Source organism: Ambystoma mexicanum, chromosome 10 (assembly GCF_040938575.1).
Source record: "Ambystoma mexicanum isolate Mex_15411 chromosome 10, UKY_AmexF1_1, whole genome shotgun sequence".
NCBI classification, from domain to species: domain Eukaryota; kingdom Metazoa; phylum Chordata; class Amphibia; order Caudata; family Ambystomatidae; genus Ambystoma; species Ambystoma mexicanum.
The window spans coordinates 891,105,651-891,124,481 of record NC_090932.1 but is presented as its reverse complement, the minus strand read 5'-3'; the positions used below and the strand labels follow the sequence as shown (position 1 = coordinate 891,124,481).

Below are 18,831 nucleotides of genomic sequence, written 5' to 3'. Positions count from 1 at the left end.
GATGCGTTCAGTCCTTGTTCTATGGCACCAAACTTGGGGGAGGCTGGCACACAACTGCAGGGGTCCTTCAACATAGTGAGGTCCTTGGTACCTCTGTGGCTGGCAGAGAGGCAGGTCTTCTCCAGCAGCAGTTCACCCCAACTGGCTCCTGGGGATGGTTAGGGGACAGAGCTCGCCTCTGCCTTGGATACTCAGTCTTCACCTCACTGGCAGAGTACTTTGGAAAGATCAACTCTCTCAACAGAGTTCCAATGATTCTTCATTAAGTGGTTGTCCAAAAGTTAATCAAAGAATTGGTGGGAGACCCCTTATTTTAAAGGCAAAACCCCCCAGATGATTGGACTAAAGCTAGTCTGCTTTACGAGTCCAATTCCTGTTTTTCGATTAAGTGGACTTTACCTTTTGACATCACACCCAAAGTGCTTGGTGCTAAAGGACGTGAAGGGGACAGGAGGAAAAGCTAGACACAGAGAGAAAAAAGATGGTGGGAACCTTCTTCCAGATGTAAATAGCTTGCTCTATCTACACTAGTCCTACAATCTTCCCTTGTCAATAGAATCGAAAGCTGTTAGATACGCAGCAACCTGGTGTGAGGGTACTCCTGCTGTATATGGCTGTGCTCTTTGATTCCATTTGATTCCTGTTTCTGGGGCAGCTTCCTGTGGAGTGGCTTTCTCTCTGTGGAGGGTGTTATCTGCCCTCAAAAAGGAGCAAAGAGAGGCGATCCCGAAGGCTACAGTCCTGCCAGCAGTGGCAAGGTCCAGCCTGTCGGGGGAGAATACAAATAATACTTTCACAACTGTACTGGACTCACTGGGCTGACACATGTGTAATATCAAATTGCTGTGGGTATAATAATAATGGGAAATACCATCCACCATACCCTAATTCAAGAATGGCTCATATTTAGAGATGCATCTGCAACCAGGACAGTTAACTCGTATGTATAGGGTTTCGATACAGAGGTGCATGTCTTAAATGCAGCTCCTGCGCTGCAGAGACTTCGCTGTCAAATGGCACCTGTGACCTCTGAACCTTCACTCTGCCACTGGTAGAGCAGGTGCAGCAGATCGGGATACTGATACATCAGAGCACAGGTACACACTATGCTTTTGGTATAGAGTTTATGAAAGGGGATGGAGTTACCCCACTACATAATAAATGAATACAAATCAAAAAAGCCAGGGCATCCACACCATTGCCAGATGGCAATTCCTCACCCTACATGCATCCATCGCAATGTACATATGTGACAAAAAAACATCTATTATGTATTTGGATACATATTTTCTAATGGGAGATAAATCACTCTTGCAAAAAAAATGAATCCGAACTAAAATGCTGAAGATAAGTCAACTCTACAGCTCATTGCATGGAGGAAAGGAAAGCTGGCAATGTTAGTGAGGAATGTGGTAAACTGGAGTGGAAAGGAAGCCATAACTGCCAGTATCGGCGGTGGGGATCCGAGGGGGGGCATTCCAAGGACACCAAAGCCGGGGTACAGAGACAGAGGGAGAGGGTGGGGGAAAGGGTGTTTTTTCAAACCCTGTTCGCCGTGATAACTCCGGTGCAGTCATCCCTCGATAGCAGCCTAGCAAAAAGGGTTGAAGTGGGTGATTAGATACCAACATGCTGCTGGGTCTGTAAACATTCTCGTAATGGGCTTTTACTAGAACAATGTTTTTGGTCTTGCTATAAGACAACCCCCACTTGCTATCTGCGATGCAAGTAAATCAGCTTGTACTTTTGAGTGAGTAATACGCTTTTGTTTGCTTTCAATGTGTGTGCTAGTTTTGCTACATATTACTTTCATGTTTTTGTTAATGTGGCCACGGTGGACTATCACACGTAATGTAATAACCACGACAGTATTGCAGGCCCAGCAGCTTCATTTTGGTTTTGTTAGCAGAAAAAATGGCACGCAGGGCCAAGTGAGGATGTGCGGGGGCACATGTGTGTGGACTCCCTTTCCCGCCGCTTACAAAACCAGCCTGCATGCGCGTCAGCAACAAAAATGCACAGATGTTGCGTTTTTAAAAGGTCAGTTCAAACACGCTGTACACGTTTTTCGGGAGCGCAAGCAGTTCCTTAGTACAGTGTTTGATCCCCAGTTCACTTATTTGATCACACAAGCAATAAAGTGAAAGGAACGGGAAGAGTTCTTGGGAAATGCTGTTTTTTTTTGCTATAGTTTATAACATTTTTAACATGTCCTGGATTACAGGTCTCCTAGATTGCCATAAACCCATGAATGCGGCTTCCTTGGTGAATACGCCCATGTGCAGAGCCTCGCGTTGCGCCTTGATTATGTGGCAGCAACGCAAGAGGGCGTGACATGCAGGTGTTCAAGAGACTGCTCACTGGCCTCTGCACAGCAGAAGAAATAAAGGCAGCAAGCAGTGGAGCTGAAACCCGAAATTACCCCTTAAAATCAACTAAGATTTATTTTTCAGAGTGACAATTTCCCCTCCTCAAAGTGTGAGGCTCCATTTTTATTTGACATTGTTGAAATGCGCTGAAGCAGGACCCCTGTTACAATGTAATGGCTGCTCACTGTGGGCATGCGTGCTCCTTGGATTGCAGTTAGAGGCAATGGCGCCCCTCTTAAGCAGTGGAGCAAGCTTCTTGGCAGAAACTTGCCATGAGCAAGAAGCTGATAAGTGCTTTGGTATTCTTGTCTAGTTTGGATTTGACTCTTCTCCAGTAGGGTCTTTTAAAAATGTCATCGCTACACACTGGACTGTTGATTAGGAAATCAATGTGCTTACACCCAATTAAACTACGACATGGCTCCTGTTTGTATTACCTCCCACCCCTGACCTCAACTTATTCCGGCCACCGACCTGAAGCGCTTGCTCTGTATATAGCATAGCTAGGAGTCATCACTGGCCTCGAACTGCCCTTTTGCCGCGCAGATTGCACTAGTGGTTGAAAGAGTTTTTTCACTTGAGAATGCTTCAGAAACTTCTCCCCTAGCTAGATCGACCCTACCAAATCCCTATCAAACCCAAGCTATCCCGGCACTTGTGCTTTTACGTTTCGATTAAACTGAAAGCATTTGTTTGGGCCCCCCAAAGTATCTCATTCAAAGGCCCCTGGGGTTTCAAAATGCTGCTGTAAGTCTTCGATCCAATACTCTGAGATGTGCACAATCTCACCCCCTTTAAGCTCACTGAACTGGTGACCGGTGGAGTGACACGTCCAATTCAGGCCCTCTGAGGGGTTCCCTCAGCTTACTAAGGATCAGGCCACTTACACCACTGGGAGGTGGACCTCCTACAGCCGACACACAGCTTGCATTTCCACCTTTCAAAAGGAGCGGAGCGGGCATCTTCTCTTCCGTGGACACACCGATACAGAATGGCTTATCCATAGGGATTAGGGGTGGTGAAAATCTTTCATGCTTTCCTAGCCATATCCCTTCCAGAGGTAACATCTAGGCCATGGTGTTGGTGAGCAAATAGGGAGCATCAGTGACACAAGGCCACTTCCGGTGGATGTTGCACGTTAGAAGTGACCTTAACGTAACATAACATTGTAGGGCTTAACTGTAACAAAAGGGATGACAAGGGGCAAAGGAGATGGTGTTGGGGGCCTTTTGTAATCACAATGCCCAACTTGAATTTCTGCAGTACCTTGTCTGTGGAAGACGAAAGAAATGTCTATGCATAAAAAGCTAGACCGCTGAGCTTGTCTTGGAGGTCAAGGAAATGACCCTCAAGCAATAGTGTGGGTGCGCTCCCACCATTGATGCCAAGGAGGACAGCTCTGTGGTTGTCTTGTATTTGTTCTTCTCAAGATTTTCCATGGCTTCCTCTTCGACATCCTCAAGCTAAAATGAGAATTGCCTTTTTGAGACGGATGCAGTTAGGAAACTTAGTAAGTGCTTTCCAGTTTTGTAAATTGCAATAATATCACAGAAGCAGAGTGGGTCTGGTGTAATTACAAGCATAAATATTAAAATAATTTTGTGTTCCCTCTGACGTCTGATCTATTGACCCTTTCCCATGGAATAGATTCTATGTACACAAATGCGGTGTAACAATGGGTATAAATCTCCAATATGATTCTTTGCACATTGAAGTCCAGGAGCACGGATTAACAATAATCAAGTCCCCACAGTTGCACCCTGAACACAAACGAAATGTAATTCACTGACCTGTTCTTCAGAAGTGTATGAAGAGAGGAAAGCTCACCTGAGATCCCCTCAATATGCCTATGATAACAGGCACAGAGAGAAAGCCCCAGGGAAACCCTCGTGGGGGAGAAAACCCTGTGTGGCTAGAGAGCACTGTTACTGTTGTCCAGATGGAAGCTGAAGTGAAGATGTGGAGTGGCAATCTGGAGGGAGCGCTGACTCTGGCAATGGTAGGAGGCTGCAGAAGAGACAGGACAGTTAGAACAATATTAAGCCTAGGAGGAGGGGCTCGTGAGAACCAAAGGCATACCTCTTAAAGTCTTGAATACTGTAGGGAAGAGTAGAGGACCCGTTCTGTTCGCCAAGAGAAAGGTCTTAAATGAGAGAGAAAGAATGATTGGTAAGTAAGCAGCAGAAAGTCTGAAAGATAAGGAGGAAACAAGATGCCGTTCTACACACGTACCGTCTTTTCTGGGCGGCAAAGGAAAACGTTGGGTAGTAGTCGCAATGCGAACTGGGAACTCTAGTTTCCTGATAGACCAATCGTTCTCCGCAACTGTAAGAACAAGAAGTTACTTTCCGATTCGACAAGGCGTTAGCAGGGCGATCACAAGGAAGAAAGAGGGCAGAAATATTGAACTCCTGAATGGTTTGGATGGAAGGAAGGCTCCGCGGGGAATCTGAGAGTAAACAAGAGGACCAAAAAGGCTGTAACAATGAAGGTAAGAGGAAGGAGATTAGGAATTAGTAGAAAATAGGAAATCCTAATTTCGAATTTACGGAGCGTTGCTTCTATAAACAGTAGCAACGCGCGGTAATGTTGTCGACAGTTCCTGAAGTACTTCTTCCAGGAAGGAAGGAGGAATTTCCATTGCAGGATCCTTCCGTAACGTCAGAATGGTGCCTTGCACTCGAGGCGCCATCTTGAGTGAGGAGAAGGCAATGGGAGAGCGACGCTGCCATTGTTGCCATAGAGACCAGTGCTGTGATCCATAGCCACAACGGCTCGTAACAGTATGCCCCCTCCAAAGGGAGGCAAAACCCAGTTTACCCGGGTGACACCGGAAGAAAGAGCGGATCAGATGGGGAGCGTGAACCGCGGAGGCCGGTTCCCAGGATCTCTCCGACTGAGAATAGCCTTTCCAGTCCACAAGGAACTGAAGTACACCCCTCCTATATCTGGAATCACAGATGGCCGATACCTCATATTCAGGTCCCAAGTCCGTCAGAACTGGAGGTGGCAATCCTGCAAGAGATGGATGAAAACGGCTTCTGATGTCAGGCTTTAGTTGACACACATGAAAGGTAGGATGGATGCGCTTCCAGGATTCAGGCAGCTGCAATTTGAAAGCAGCTGTACATCTCAGTGCAATAACTGGAAAGGGACCAAAGAATTTCGGCGACAGTTTAGAAGGAACAAGTCGCCTTGGAAGAAACTTACTCACCAACTACACTTTGTCCCCTATGTGGATTGAGGGAGCCTGTGACCAATGGCGATCAGAAAGTCTCTTAGACCTGAGCTGGGCCTCCTGTAGAGCTTCTAGGGCCTTTCTATGTCCTTGTTGAATGGTATCCACCATACTGTCCAGATGCGGTAAAGGAGTAGACTGTGGAAATGCAGCAGGAAATACAGAAGGGTGAAACCCATAAGTGCAATGAAAAGGACTAGTCTTGATAGCCGCATGTGCAGCATTGTTATATGCAAATTCAGCCAAGGGTAAATGACTCTTCCAATCGTCCTGGGTAGCAGATATGTAACATCTCAGATAACCTTCTAGGGTCTGATTAAGGCGTCTGTCTGGCCGTTGGTTTGAGGGTGATAGCCAGAGCTTAAGGCGCAAGAAATTCCTAATATGTTGCACAGATGTTTCCAGTATTTAGAGGTGTATTGAGGGCCTCTATCCGAAATAATAGTCTCAGGTAAGCCATGGAGAGAAAAAATACGCTCCAAAAAAACTCTAGCCATGCGAGAAGTGGAGGGTATCGTAGGAAGAGGGATGAAATGCGCCATTTTCGTCAAAGTGTCCACAGTAACCATTATGGTATTACACCCTTCCGATACTGGTAAATCAACTATAAAATCGGTATCTGCCAAGGTCTTGTGGGAAACGGCATTTGAACCAACTGCCCTATTGTAGGTTGTTGAGGAGTCTTACTCTGGAGACAGGTAGGACACGAGAGAACAAAATCCTGGACGTCTTGACGGAGATCGGGCCACCAGAAATGTCTCCTGATTAATTCAATGGTATTATTCACTCCTCTATGTCCTGCCGCCTTGGAATCGTGACATAGTCCCAACACTTCCCAGCGTAGAGGACCTTCCGGGATGAACACTGTAGTACCCTTAAATAATAGATCTTGGTCCCTGAGAAGTCCATGCTGGGACAATATTGCAGGCTGTGAGACCATCCAATCCTTTGTCTTAGCCTCCAATTGATGTAGAAATTGGCATATCTCCGACAAGAATATTGCCTTAGGGAAGATACGTTCTGACTGAAAAGATGAACATGTCTTTGGATCGCTTCTGGACAAGGCATCCGCCTTCTGGTTAGCTGGTCCTGAAATGAATGTAAATGTTATCCAAAAGGGTGAAAAGAAATGAGCCCATCGGGCTTGTCAACTATTGCTTGTCTGAGCGTATTGAAGTGATTGTAAATTATGATGATCAGTTCTGACTTCCACTGGGAATTGGGCTCCAAGCAGTAGGTGACGCCATTCTTCGAAGGCTCGCTTAATGGCAAGGAGTTCTTTCTCCAAAACGGTATCATTTATCTCCGCGGGAGATAGAGTCTTAGATAGATATGCCACTGGACACTCGAAGTTTTCAGAATCTGGTTAAAGTAGAACTGCCCCCAATGCCCGGTCCGATGCATCAGATTCAATGATAAACCTGCGCTGTTGGTCCGGCATGGCCAAAATAGGAGCTTTTGTAAAAAGGGATTTAAGTTTATCAAAGGCTTCCTGAGTCTCATTCCAACAAAATGTAGTACCCTTCTTTAGAAGACGAGTTAATGGTTGTGTCAGGGAGGAAAAATGAGAGATAAATCAACGGTAAAAATGAGCAAAACCAAGAAATCTTTGTATGTCCTTGATTGATCGGGGTGCTGGCCATTCTGTCATTGCATTTATTTTAGCAGGGTCCATAGCAATGCCTTGTTCGGATACGATATAACCGAGATAGGTAACTCTTCTCATATGGAACTCACATTTCTCCAACTTACAAAATAAATGATTAGCTTGTAGTCCTCTTAACAGTTCCTTCACATGAGAAATGTGATCAGCTTCAGAGGATGAAAAAATCAAAATGTCGTCAAGGTATATGATTACGTAATGTAAAGCAATATCGTCAAAGAGGTGGTGCATAAATCGCTGGAATACAGCGGGTGCGTTAGATAAACCAAAAGGCATGACATTGTACTGGAAATGCCCGAATGGGGTCCTAAATGCAGTCTTCCATTCATCACCAGATTTGATTCGGATTAGATGATAGGCCCCACGTAAGTCTAGTTTTGGGTAGATGTTTGCGCCTCGAACCGTTTCCAATATGTCCGGTATGAGAGGCATAGGGTACTTGTCCGTTACAGTAATCTTATTGAAGCCCCTGAAATCAATGCATGGGCGTAACTCCGTAGTGTTCTTTTTATGTATAAAGAAAAGCGATGCTGCTGCTGGAGACGTTGATTCCGTAATCAAGCCATTCTGCAAATCGGTTCGTAAATATTCTCTTAAAGCCTCCTTTTCTCTTGTTGACAAAATGTACATGCGGCCAAAGGGAAGAGGACTATCTGGTAGTAATTCAATCGCACAATCATCCCTACGGTGTGGAGGAAGTGCCGAATATTCTGTTTGGGTGAAGACCGTTTGATAATCTTGAGAATAAGACAGAAGAGCAGACACTTCATTCAGAATTTTTTGATTTGTAACACAAACTTCGTCAATTCTGTCTTTGGGTGCAGAAGGGAGTCTAGTATTCAAACCGTGATGTATACACTGTTCAGATCCTAGAAATAAAGTTCCGGAAGTCCAATTGATATAAGGGTCATGGGCCCTTAACCAAGGTACACCCAGTAAGACTGGATAATGAGCTGTCTTTATGATGTCTAATTCCATATGTTCCTGATGAGCTGCAATTGTCATGATTAGCGAAGAAGAATGGCTGTTGATGGGACCGGAAGCTTCCATCCACACTTTCCACTGGGATACCCATCTACTTTGCCTTCCGAGGAATTCCGTGAGTCTTTGCCCAAAAGTCATCGAGGAAATTACCAGCGGCTCCACTATCAATAAAGGCGTTGACATTCTCTAGGCGAAAGTTGTTCCATGCCAGAGTGATTTCTAACACATGATCGACAGGAGAAGAGTGTAACGGAAGCTGTGGTTTTAATGGGGAACTAGAAGTGAAATTGGAACCCTGCACCGTTGTTCCCCTTACGGCCGGGCACTGGCGTTTCCCGCCTTCTTTGAAAGAACTATTGGGCATTCCTTAACTGTATGAGTACTGGCACCACAATATATGCATAAATTGAGAGACTTTCTTCGATATCTTTCTTCTGCGGATAGACGTCCGCGGGTGGTTCCCTATTGCATAGGTTCTTCGGTACTGATTGGTTTGGAAGAAGGAAATATCCCTTCTGAAGGAGATTTAAAGGTTCATCCCTTCCTTTTCTCTCTATGTCTCTCCTGAAGTCTATAGTCTAGTTGCATAACGAAGGCTATATACTCAGTTAAGTTATGAGGGCGAGCGACCCCGGATACCTCATCCTTTAATTATTCCGATAACACTTGTCTAATTATCATCATTAGTGCACGTTCAGCCAATGCAGTCTCAGCTGCCAACTGTTTAAACTTAGTGATATACATTAGGATGTCTTGAGAGCCTTGCTTGATATCCATCAAGCGTTCTTGTGAGGCTATTGTGATCTCTTGTCGACCAAACTTACTCTTCACACTATTGCAAAAAGCGGAATATGAGTCTAAGATGGGATTGTTATTTGTAACCAAGGGAGTTGCCCAAGCTAATGCAGCTCCGGTCATCTGTGCTATCATGTGCCCCACCTTATCCCGATCAGTTGGGAAAAATGCAGCCTTAAAGGCGAATTGCACAGTACATGACTCTAAAAATTCTTTTACTAAATGAGGATTTCCGTCGAATTTACCCGACGGCAGTGGTCCTGGAGGAACTTCAGAGCTTTGAGCAGTTCGACCAACTTGTTGCCTTAACATAATATTTTCTTGTTTGAGCTGCTGTACTTCAGCTGATAGAGCCTGAACGGCTGCCAATAGTTGTTGTACTTGTTGCTCCATAATGCTGGGCAATCGGGAATCGGTTGTATCCAAGCCAGACCTAGCGGGGCTCGTGCTCCTAATCAACAATATCCGCCGAACCCTATTCGGGCGTTGCTATCTGTAACAATGGGTATAAATCTCCAATATGATTCTTTGCACATTGAAGTCCAGGAGCACGGATTAACAATAATCAAGTCCCCACAGTTGCACCCTGAACACAAACGAAATGTAATTCACTGACCTGTTCTTCAGAAGTATATGAAGAGAGGAAAGCTCACCTGAGAGCCCCTCAATATGCCTATGATAACAGGCACAGAGAGAAAGCCCCAGGGAAACCCTCGTGGGGGAGAAAACCCTGTGTGGCTAGAGAGCACTGTTACTGTTGTCCAGATGGAAGCTGAAGTGAAGATGTGGAGTGGCAATCTGGAGGGAGCGCTGACTCTGGCAATGGTAGGAGGCTGCAGAAGAGACAGGACAGTTAGAACAATATTAAGCTTAGGAGGAGGGGCTCGTGAGAACCAAAGGCATATCTCTTAAAGAGTCTTGAATACTGTAGGGAAGAGTAGAAGACCCGTTATGTTCGCCAAGAGAAAGGTCTTAAATGAGAGGGAAAGAATGATTGGTAAGTAAGCAGCAGAAAGTATGAAAGGTAAGGAGGAAACAAGATGCCGTTCTACACACATACAGTCTTTCCTGGGCGGCAAAGGAAAATGTTGGGTAGTAGTCGCGATGCGAACTGGGAACTGTAGTTCCGTGATAGACCAATCGTTATCCGCAGCTGTAAGAACGAGAAGTTACTTTCCGATTCGACAAGGCATTAGCAGGGCGATCACAAGGAAGAAATAGTAAACTTACACGAGGGCAGAAATATCGAACTCCTGAACAGTTTGTATGGAAGGAAGGCTCTGCGGGGAATCTGAGAGTAAACAAGAGGACCAAAAAGGCTGTAACAATGAAGGTAATAGGAAGAAGATTAGGAATTAAAAGACAATAGGAAATCCTAATTTCGAACTTATGGAGCATGGCTTCTAAAAACAGTAGCAACGCGCGGTGATGTTGTCAACAGTTCCTGAAGTACTTCTTCCTGGAATGAAGGAGGAGTTTCCATTGCAAGATCCTTCCGTAACGCTAGAATGGTGCCTTGCACTCGAGGCGCCATCTTGAGTGAGGAGAAGGCAATGGGAGAGTGACGCCGCCATTGTTGCCATAGAGACCAGTGCCGTGATCCATAGCCGCGACGGCTTGTAACATGCGGTAAATATCCCATGCAATCCCAAATCGTAATTAGGTGGTATTTTAAAACATATGGTATTTAAGATATAGCATGGTTTTAGCATTGCCACCATACTCATCAAGAAGGCATTGGTCTACTTCTGAGAAGGCTGGAGGATCATGGCCTTTGCCCTTTCTCAAGACATCCGAGACAAATGCTGACTGGGCAGCAAGATTGCAGGTTAAGTTGAAAAGCTGGTCTTCAGAAATCTTGCCTTCAGGGGCCTGAACCTTTGATAGAATTGCAGCAGAAATACGGCCTATCGGAGACTGAAAGTTACTGTTCCACGCTCGTAGGCCCCCAAAAGGCTTGCTAGTCTGACATGGGGCAAGTCTTGCCAAAAGGCCTGAAGGACCTTGATTGGCTGGTGGTTTCAAATCCAAGATTTTCAATGCCTGTCTATATTGGTCATGCCATGGTTACATATAGTATGCAGGTTTAGAACAAGAGATTATCCTATTGTTGCTATTACGGGTTCTCACTATGGAAATATAAACATGCAGTTATTATATGCAAGATTAGATAGGAGAATTAAAATTAGGTCAGCAATTTAGCAATTTCTGAACGTTTTTAAATTTGTATCCCTGGAGAAATAAAACATGTGACAGCATGTAAAACTCTTAGGTCCACAAACCTTCTAAAGAAGTGGATAGTCTCACAACAATTTTGAAAACATTAATTTCTGAACATGGAAAGTATCCAGCAGGTTCTTCAATATTTAATTTTATGATGATTTTTGCTGTGCATCGCTGCCATTTGCATGGTCTTCAGGTGCTCGCATAGCTCAGTAAGACAAGTGGGTGGGGTTCGTTAGTGAGGGAAGAGGGATAGGATAGAAGTTGTGCTCTTCTGTTGATGCTTGCAGAACCAAGAGAAACTGGCATTGGTGTGTGTGCCAGCTTTCTGGGTGTGCTTTGTTGCGTGTACTTGGCTTGTTGTGGCTGGACGGCTAGCGTCCAGGGTCTGGGTTGTTTGTTGTCTGCAACTGTTTGGTCTTGTGGCGTGGTTAGCGGTGGGTGTGTGGTTTCTGTGTTTTTGTCTGGAGTTTTGCTGGTCCTTTTGGGCGTGTGTAGTACGTGAGAGGTATATGGGTATGGAAAAGAGGAGGGGGTAGTTAGTTGGTTTCTGTTTGCTATCGGTGTGTGTTTATTTTATTGCTGGTTCTTACAGTTTATGTGTACCAAATAAACACCAATGGAAGTTTTCTTGAGTTTTAGCAAACATTTATGCACCAACAAACACATTATTCTTTGTTTTGATCCGATACCACACACATACTGTGGCCTGGTCTGCCATGTCCAAATAATCCGGGTAACATGCTCGTGACATATTGCCTAAGTGGCCTATTTTACTCTTTTTCCTTTGGTCCTGCCTCATACTTATACAGAGATCGTCTGCCTTTAGTGTTTCTAATCGTTCATTTTCGGTGCAGCAGCTATGGGCCTAGGCTGAAGGCCCTGCTGTTTGCATCACATCTGCATGATGTGTATATAAAGTCAGTGATATGAAGAGGGCATGGGCAATGGATTTACCCTCTGTGTTCCAAATACAGAACATAGCTGCATGCCATGTGTGCCATGTGTGCTCGACAGAGGTGGCATGGCTAGAGTCCATGCCCACTGAATCCAATAGCCCAACATGTGTAACGCAAAGGGAATGGAAAACGGCAAGCCTGGTGTTCTCAGTGGCCCAGTATGTGGGTCACACGGGTCATATATGCCCGTTTCTGTCGCACAAGCATGGCATAGACAAAGACCATTGCCTGTGCACTCTCATGAGCCTCATGGGCTATGCCTACAAATCCCCTGTAGATGAAGCACAAAGGCCATGTGTGCTTCATCTACAGGGCATGGTCTCAAGCCTCAGAGTTTGAGGTACGCAGGTCATGGGCAGCCTATACACTGCACAGGGCATGGCCACAGGCTTACACTATCTATGGAAAGAGCCGAAATGAACCATAGTAAAGGTGAGGCTAAGGTGGCCTGTCTAGAACATGCCTCTGCTATAGCTCCATAAAAGACTTGCACATTTGCTGGACACGCTTTAATGGAGCATACTTTACAATGATGATTCATATCCTCAAGATTCCAGATTTTTCCCAGTTTATGTTGTCCAGATGGCATCGCAAATGACATCACTGATGACATCACCAACAACATGAATGGCGTAATCATTGTCATGACTCCATGCAAACTATATCTGTATATTTCAATTAAAAACAGCGAACCACTCCCATAGTCGTCATTTTCTTATGTCTGCGGAGGTCCCTCTTCATCTTGTACCACTAGCCCAGATGCCCCTGGGTTCGGTGCGCTCTACAAATGTCAAAATAAATAAATAAATAAATAAATAAATAAATAAATAAATATAGGGTGAGAAAAAAGAAACGACAAGAACAGCACAGTGTTGCCTGGCTGAGAGTGTACAGCGTGTACGAGTAAACAAGACAGTGTTATATCTTTGGTGTGATTGTGTGTGATTATGTTTGTAGGCAGCGTGCAGTGCGAAGATGTGCACGTACATTTAGGCATGCAGGCTCAGAGGGTGGTGCGAGGTCAGCGTAGAATGTTATCAAGGGACAGAAGGCTTTGGTGTGAATAACAATAGGTGGATGACATACAGTGGACTGAGGCAAGCAAGCATCGAGCTTGGGACTGGGGTCTGGTTTTCTGTGTCTTATAAAGAAGGGTTCAAGAAATCTACTGAAGTCTATGCAGCGTTGCTTTACTGGCGACAAGGTTTCAGGCTCCAAAATTACTTTTGATAATTCAATTTTCTGAAGAGATCAACGCTATATTTCAATAACTAATGACCTGCTGCTTTAGTAGTGTCCTGCAGGGGGCGTGCAGTCGTTTCATGGAGTTCATTCTTACACTGCACAAGGTAGATGGGAGACACCCATCTGCAGTGCCCTTTGGCACTTCCTTGCTCAAACCAATATGAACTACAAACTAACATTTCAGCCTCCTTTCCTGCCTGACACCACATTCCTCCAAAAAAACAAAACGCTCCAACGCTGCTGGCAGGGCCATCTTAAGCAATTTTGGGCCCCTGGGCACGGACATCTTTGGGGCCCTCCTCTACCAAACCAAAAGATTGAAGGGATCAAGAATTCTTGTCACGCCCCCCACCCTCTCCTTTCGTGCTCACAACCTATAGGTTGATATGCTGTCTCGCAGCATAATAAGCATGTTTACTCCCTTTAAGTCCCCTTACCCTCTTCATTCAGAATGATAAACAAGTAGCATTTGAAGGCCAACATTAGCAGTCTACGAAGAGGTTACTGTTCTAGTACATAGAGGATACTTTTGTATCAGTAACATCCAGGAAGGTATGCAGCCTGTAGTATTAATGCAGGACTGTATGTGAAAGGTACATGTAACCCATAATAGACTGAGAACTAGTATTAGCTGCCTCACAGAATGCAAAAGTGCTCATGGATGGTAGAGGCCACCAATTGGAAGGAAGGAGAACGCTACACATACCGTAGCATGGATAGTGGAGGCAGATTAGAAGCTACCAGGAAGGTGTCTTTCTCCAGACAGACTGAGATTAGAAGTGGGATATAGTGTTACCATTAGATATCAAAGGAACAAACTCCTGTGGTGTGCAATATAAATATTCTCACTATTAACACAGTGGAACCATGAATAAGGCTTTTATGAAGATCGGAAATCACTCTGACGGGCTGACAATTTTGAAAGGTTTAGGGACTGGCAATATTGAATTGAGAGGTTAGGCAATACAAGATTGAATGAGATGCCCAGTATCACACATTGGTTAAGGTGTGAAGCGGGATTTGTGCCAACTCTGCAATTTCTGCATTTGAACACTTTCTTTTCCAGTTCTTACCATGAACTAAATCAATCTCATTTTTATAAAAAAACGAACTTGGAAAGTACACAAATCACATTAGCAAACATGACCCTTTCTAAACAAAATATTATACCAGGGTCTTATACAAAATAGGAATTATTCTAGCTTCATTCTCTCCATCATCAAGGGAAGTATACAAGAACCAGCATACCAATCGATGTGATATTACACATTTTATCTGGGTTTGTCTTTTTTGTATTTTAAAACTTTAAATACTTCCAAAACAATGGCTTGTGACATTTTCATTTATAAACATGCATAAAAACCTTTGACTTTTACCGAAAAGCAAACTGTTTTTTTTGTCAAAGAAGCAGACCTTAAAATATGCTTCCCTGAGGCCTGCAACATATGGTCCGCTCTCTGTCTACCATCCCTTCCACCCAAATGGCCTACACAAGAAGAAAGATCAAGTAATGGGCTAAACGATACTAGCAGCATGCAAGAAGACAAACCTCACAGAAGACAGCACATTAATTTAAGATATATTAGATGATTTGACCAGGATCACTGTATCGTCTGCTGGCAAAACCAGGATACAAGCATGAACGCCTTTGTTCCATAGTCTTGAAATTACTTATTCACCTCTTGGACTAACGGTTTATGCCATAGTTGGAGGCGATTGCCTAGGTTTTACAACACCTCATCTGAACAAATCAATTTCTAGACCTTCACAATAGGGATGATATGTTCGTTTTTACAGCAACCCCTATCTGATGCAGGTACATTGCTGATAATAGCAGATGTTCTGCAAAACCAAGTAGATATGCAGGCAGGTTTATAAACTTCAGACATAGGAAAACCTCGGCCCGCCTTGCTGTAATGTGATATTCTAATTTTGCATATGAACACATATCTCTGCAATGGGTGCTTCACACACTGAGCTAACTTCTGAACAATTGTGGCACTCAATTTATCAATATGCATTTCACCATTGCCTATTGCACATGATCAACATAATTCCCAAAGGAAGGAAAGAATGCTACAGAGTTGTGCCATAAGGTACACACTAACTATGTATACCACAGTGAACACAGAAAGCAATACCCGATGAATTGATCAAGGCAGAATGTACTTGTCAAAACAGAAAGGCAATGGGTTTAGAGCCTCAGCAGCACCCCATAACATATCCTGATGTGTGCTATTTAAGACTGGGGAACAATGGAATCTTACTTCAGATCAGCTAGCCTTGTGGGCCACCTCTAAGGTGAGGTTCCCTGGGCAAGTGCCCCTTTTGCCCTCCCATAAAAACGTCTCTGGCTGCTGGCCAAACACCATTGGGCCCAACTACAAAGCACGTCACATGCATGCATGTTTGATCCCGAATGGGTAAAAACGCAAACTCGCTCTTAATAACAAACCTACACACTTCATGTTATGCATGTGCCCGGTCTAAGTTGGCACCCACCTCAAAAACACCTCGAAAGTTACCCACACACTGAGCCTGTGTTCTTCTGATCTGCGCACATCAACATTGAAAACAGTGCTGGAACTGGACACAATTTACTGGGGGAACTCCCTTCCCATCCCTCACGCGCAGAGGAGGGAGTCGCAGGCAGGGATTGGGGCAGTGGCGTCGCCAGGAATCAAATTTAGGAGGGGCAAAGAGGGGGCCAAAGACAAAGGTAGGGGGGCACAGACAAACGTAGGGGGAGAACATGGTCACTGCTCGTCTTAGGTAGGGGGGCACAAGGGAGAGTACAGGGTGTCACAGGGGGGGTCCCGCCCCCCCCAGGTAGCCCCCTAGCGACGCCACTGGATGCACTGGATGGGGGATGGCTGGATTGTCTGTGGTGTGGGTGGGACTAAGGGGCAGAGGTAGGTGTCCAGTAATGTGGTTGCCCTGAATATAGGATGCTGGCTGCTTTGCATAAAAACAAAGTGCATTTTGGGAACATAAGAATGACCACCAATTTACCAACCATGTATGTGACAGTAATTCAAATGTACAGTCCTTCTGAGCATGCAATACACACGGGGTCTGGTGCTCATTTCATCTTTCAGAATAGTCACCCTGGCAGTTAAATGTGTGCAAAGCATGAGACATACATACAGCACTGGTCCCTTTGAATGCCTGAGTTTGAGCTGTACTGGTGGCCTAAGGATGACATTCGGATGATGGTGCTTACTTGTTCCAGCCCCATTACTTCTCTGATTGCAAAAACATTCATCTTGCTGTTCTCCCTCCAATCCAGACGTCTGCGACCTATCGCTCTCCAGATGTTTTGGACGACTATTTCCATTGGTCCTAGCAGCATAGTCTGGGATCATGGCTGTTGTAGTGAAAAACATAGGATGCAGACCCCTGAGGGTTAATCTTTACGAACCTCCAATATTAACCCATCTCTTGCAGGACCCTAATCGTCAATAGGCCATGAAAATGGTAGACGTCGCATTGCATAAGACCCAAGAACATAGCATAACTGATTTAACAAGCATTTAGAATTTTGTAACCTTGTGATGTCCATTAATTTGATGAGTTAAATAACCTTTTGCACAGCAGTTTAAAAGTTGGAAGATTACAAGTGAAAGCATCATACCGCGTCTCCAAGAGGTCTGAACTGGCAGTCTTGCCAAATGCGTCCATCCGCAGCATCGCAAGTGCTTTCTATGATTTCATAGGTCACATGGTATTGTTCATCGCTGTCATTGCCGGCCTGTGTAAAAAAAAAAACACACATTACATCACTGCGCCTTGTAAAGGAATAATCTCCTTGAGAGCTCTTGAGCTGTTTCTTGCTTTCGGTGTGAGATCTGTGAATGTACCTTTAGAACACAATCTAGTGTTGGTTTATTACCACCGCTTTCTTTGTTTTCTAAACATGTGTCATAAGAATGCCTCTTAGGGACAAAAGGAGGAGAGGTCACTGAGCCCGGGTCATTTAAAAAAATAAAAGAAATGGGGTCACACGGTGTCTACTGCTCACTGAAGACTGATGTGGGGGGATAAACAGAGCAGGAAGGGGGTACAACCTCTCAAGGTTAATTGCCGCTCAGGATTCGCAGCCCCTCCTAATCCTCTTCAAATCCACTGGGGTCAAGCGCTTCCCAGGATTTTTAGCACGTCTTAGTCTCAATGGATTCTGTGTCTCCTCAGCACCTCTTAGGTTCAGGCCCTTCTCTTCAAATGTGGCATCTCTTTGGCTGAAATGCTTCTCTGGCTCCTATGTTCAAGTGTTTCTCAGAGTTTACAGCACCTTTTCAATTTAGGTGCACCTCAGGGTTATCAGCACCCATTTGGTTCAAATATGCCTCAGGATTTTCAGCATCTCCTCAGGTTAATTGTCCCTCAGGATTCTTGGCACCTCTTAGGGTTCAAGCACCTCTCTGGCATCCTAACTCCTGTTATGTTCAAGTGCTTAAAAGTGTTCACAGCACTTCTTAGGTTGAAGAGCTTTTCTGATCCGTCAGCAATTCGTAAGTGCAAGTACTTCTCAGGATTCAGAGCACCTCTTAGGCTCATGTTCATTTCAGGGTTTACAGCCCTGATTTGATGGAAGTGCTTTGCAGGTTTTGCAGCATCCCTTAGACTCAAGTGCTTATCTGGTTTCGCACTACCTCCTAGATCCAGGGGCTTCTTGGTGCTCATTTGAGCACTTAGGACTAAGTACTCTCCAGGATGCACATGCTCCTTCAACCTCTAATGTACCTTCCTTTTTCCTGGCTCTTACCATACAAACCACTATGAGCCTTGGAGGCACTTTTAATAGTTCACTAAAAACCTCCCCTGGTTAATTCTCTCTACTGTGCATAGGTTCTTCATCTTTTTTCTTCATGAGGAATGGGGCTTTTGAAACTTGCCCATCCCTTTGGCACCGGCACACCAGAGACTTCAACACTCGTATACTCACCATCTACTATCCCTTGCCCACTCCCCCATCCAGTCTCTATTCTTACACCCATGTATGCATTCATTGACTCGCCGATCTCTCTAGTCACTCAATTTGACCTGTCCAGATTACCCTCTGAGCACTCATCCATCCGTTCACTCATTCATACACCCATCCACTTGGTCATTCATCCACTCATCCACCCACCCTCTCATCCAACGACCGACTCATGTGCCATCCATTAATACATCTATCTATTCATCCAATACCTCACCCACCAATTCATCCATTCATTCACTCAACTTATTCCTCCACTCCTCGTCTATGGATTAATGGATGGAAGCCATCCATTAATCCATCCATCGATCCATTCAATCCATCCATCCACTCACATGTCACCAATTCATCCTTCTTCTCATTTTCCAACAAAA

At 44.7% G+C, this 18,831-nt stretch overlaps 1 protein-coding gene across 2 annotated transcripts in view; it reads right to left on the bottom strand.

The window, feature by feature from the left end:
• Positions 1 to 18,831, bottom strand: part of LOC138493249 (T-kininogen 2-like) — a 209,602-nt gene that overhangs the window by 188,460 nt on the left and 2,311 nt on the right. For both annotated transcript variants that reach the window (XM_069620384.1, XM_069620383.1), the window contains exon 2: positions 17,111 to 17,227. In XM_069620384.1, the coding sequence (XP_069476485.1) occupies positions 17,111 to 17,227 (117 nt within the window). The remainder of the gene's footprint in view (positions 1 to 17,110; positions 17,228 to 18,831) is intronic.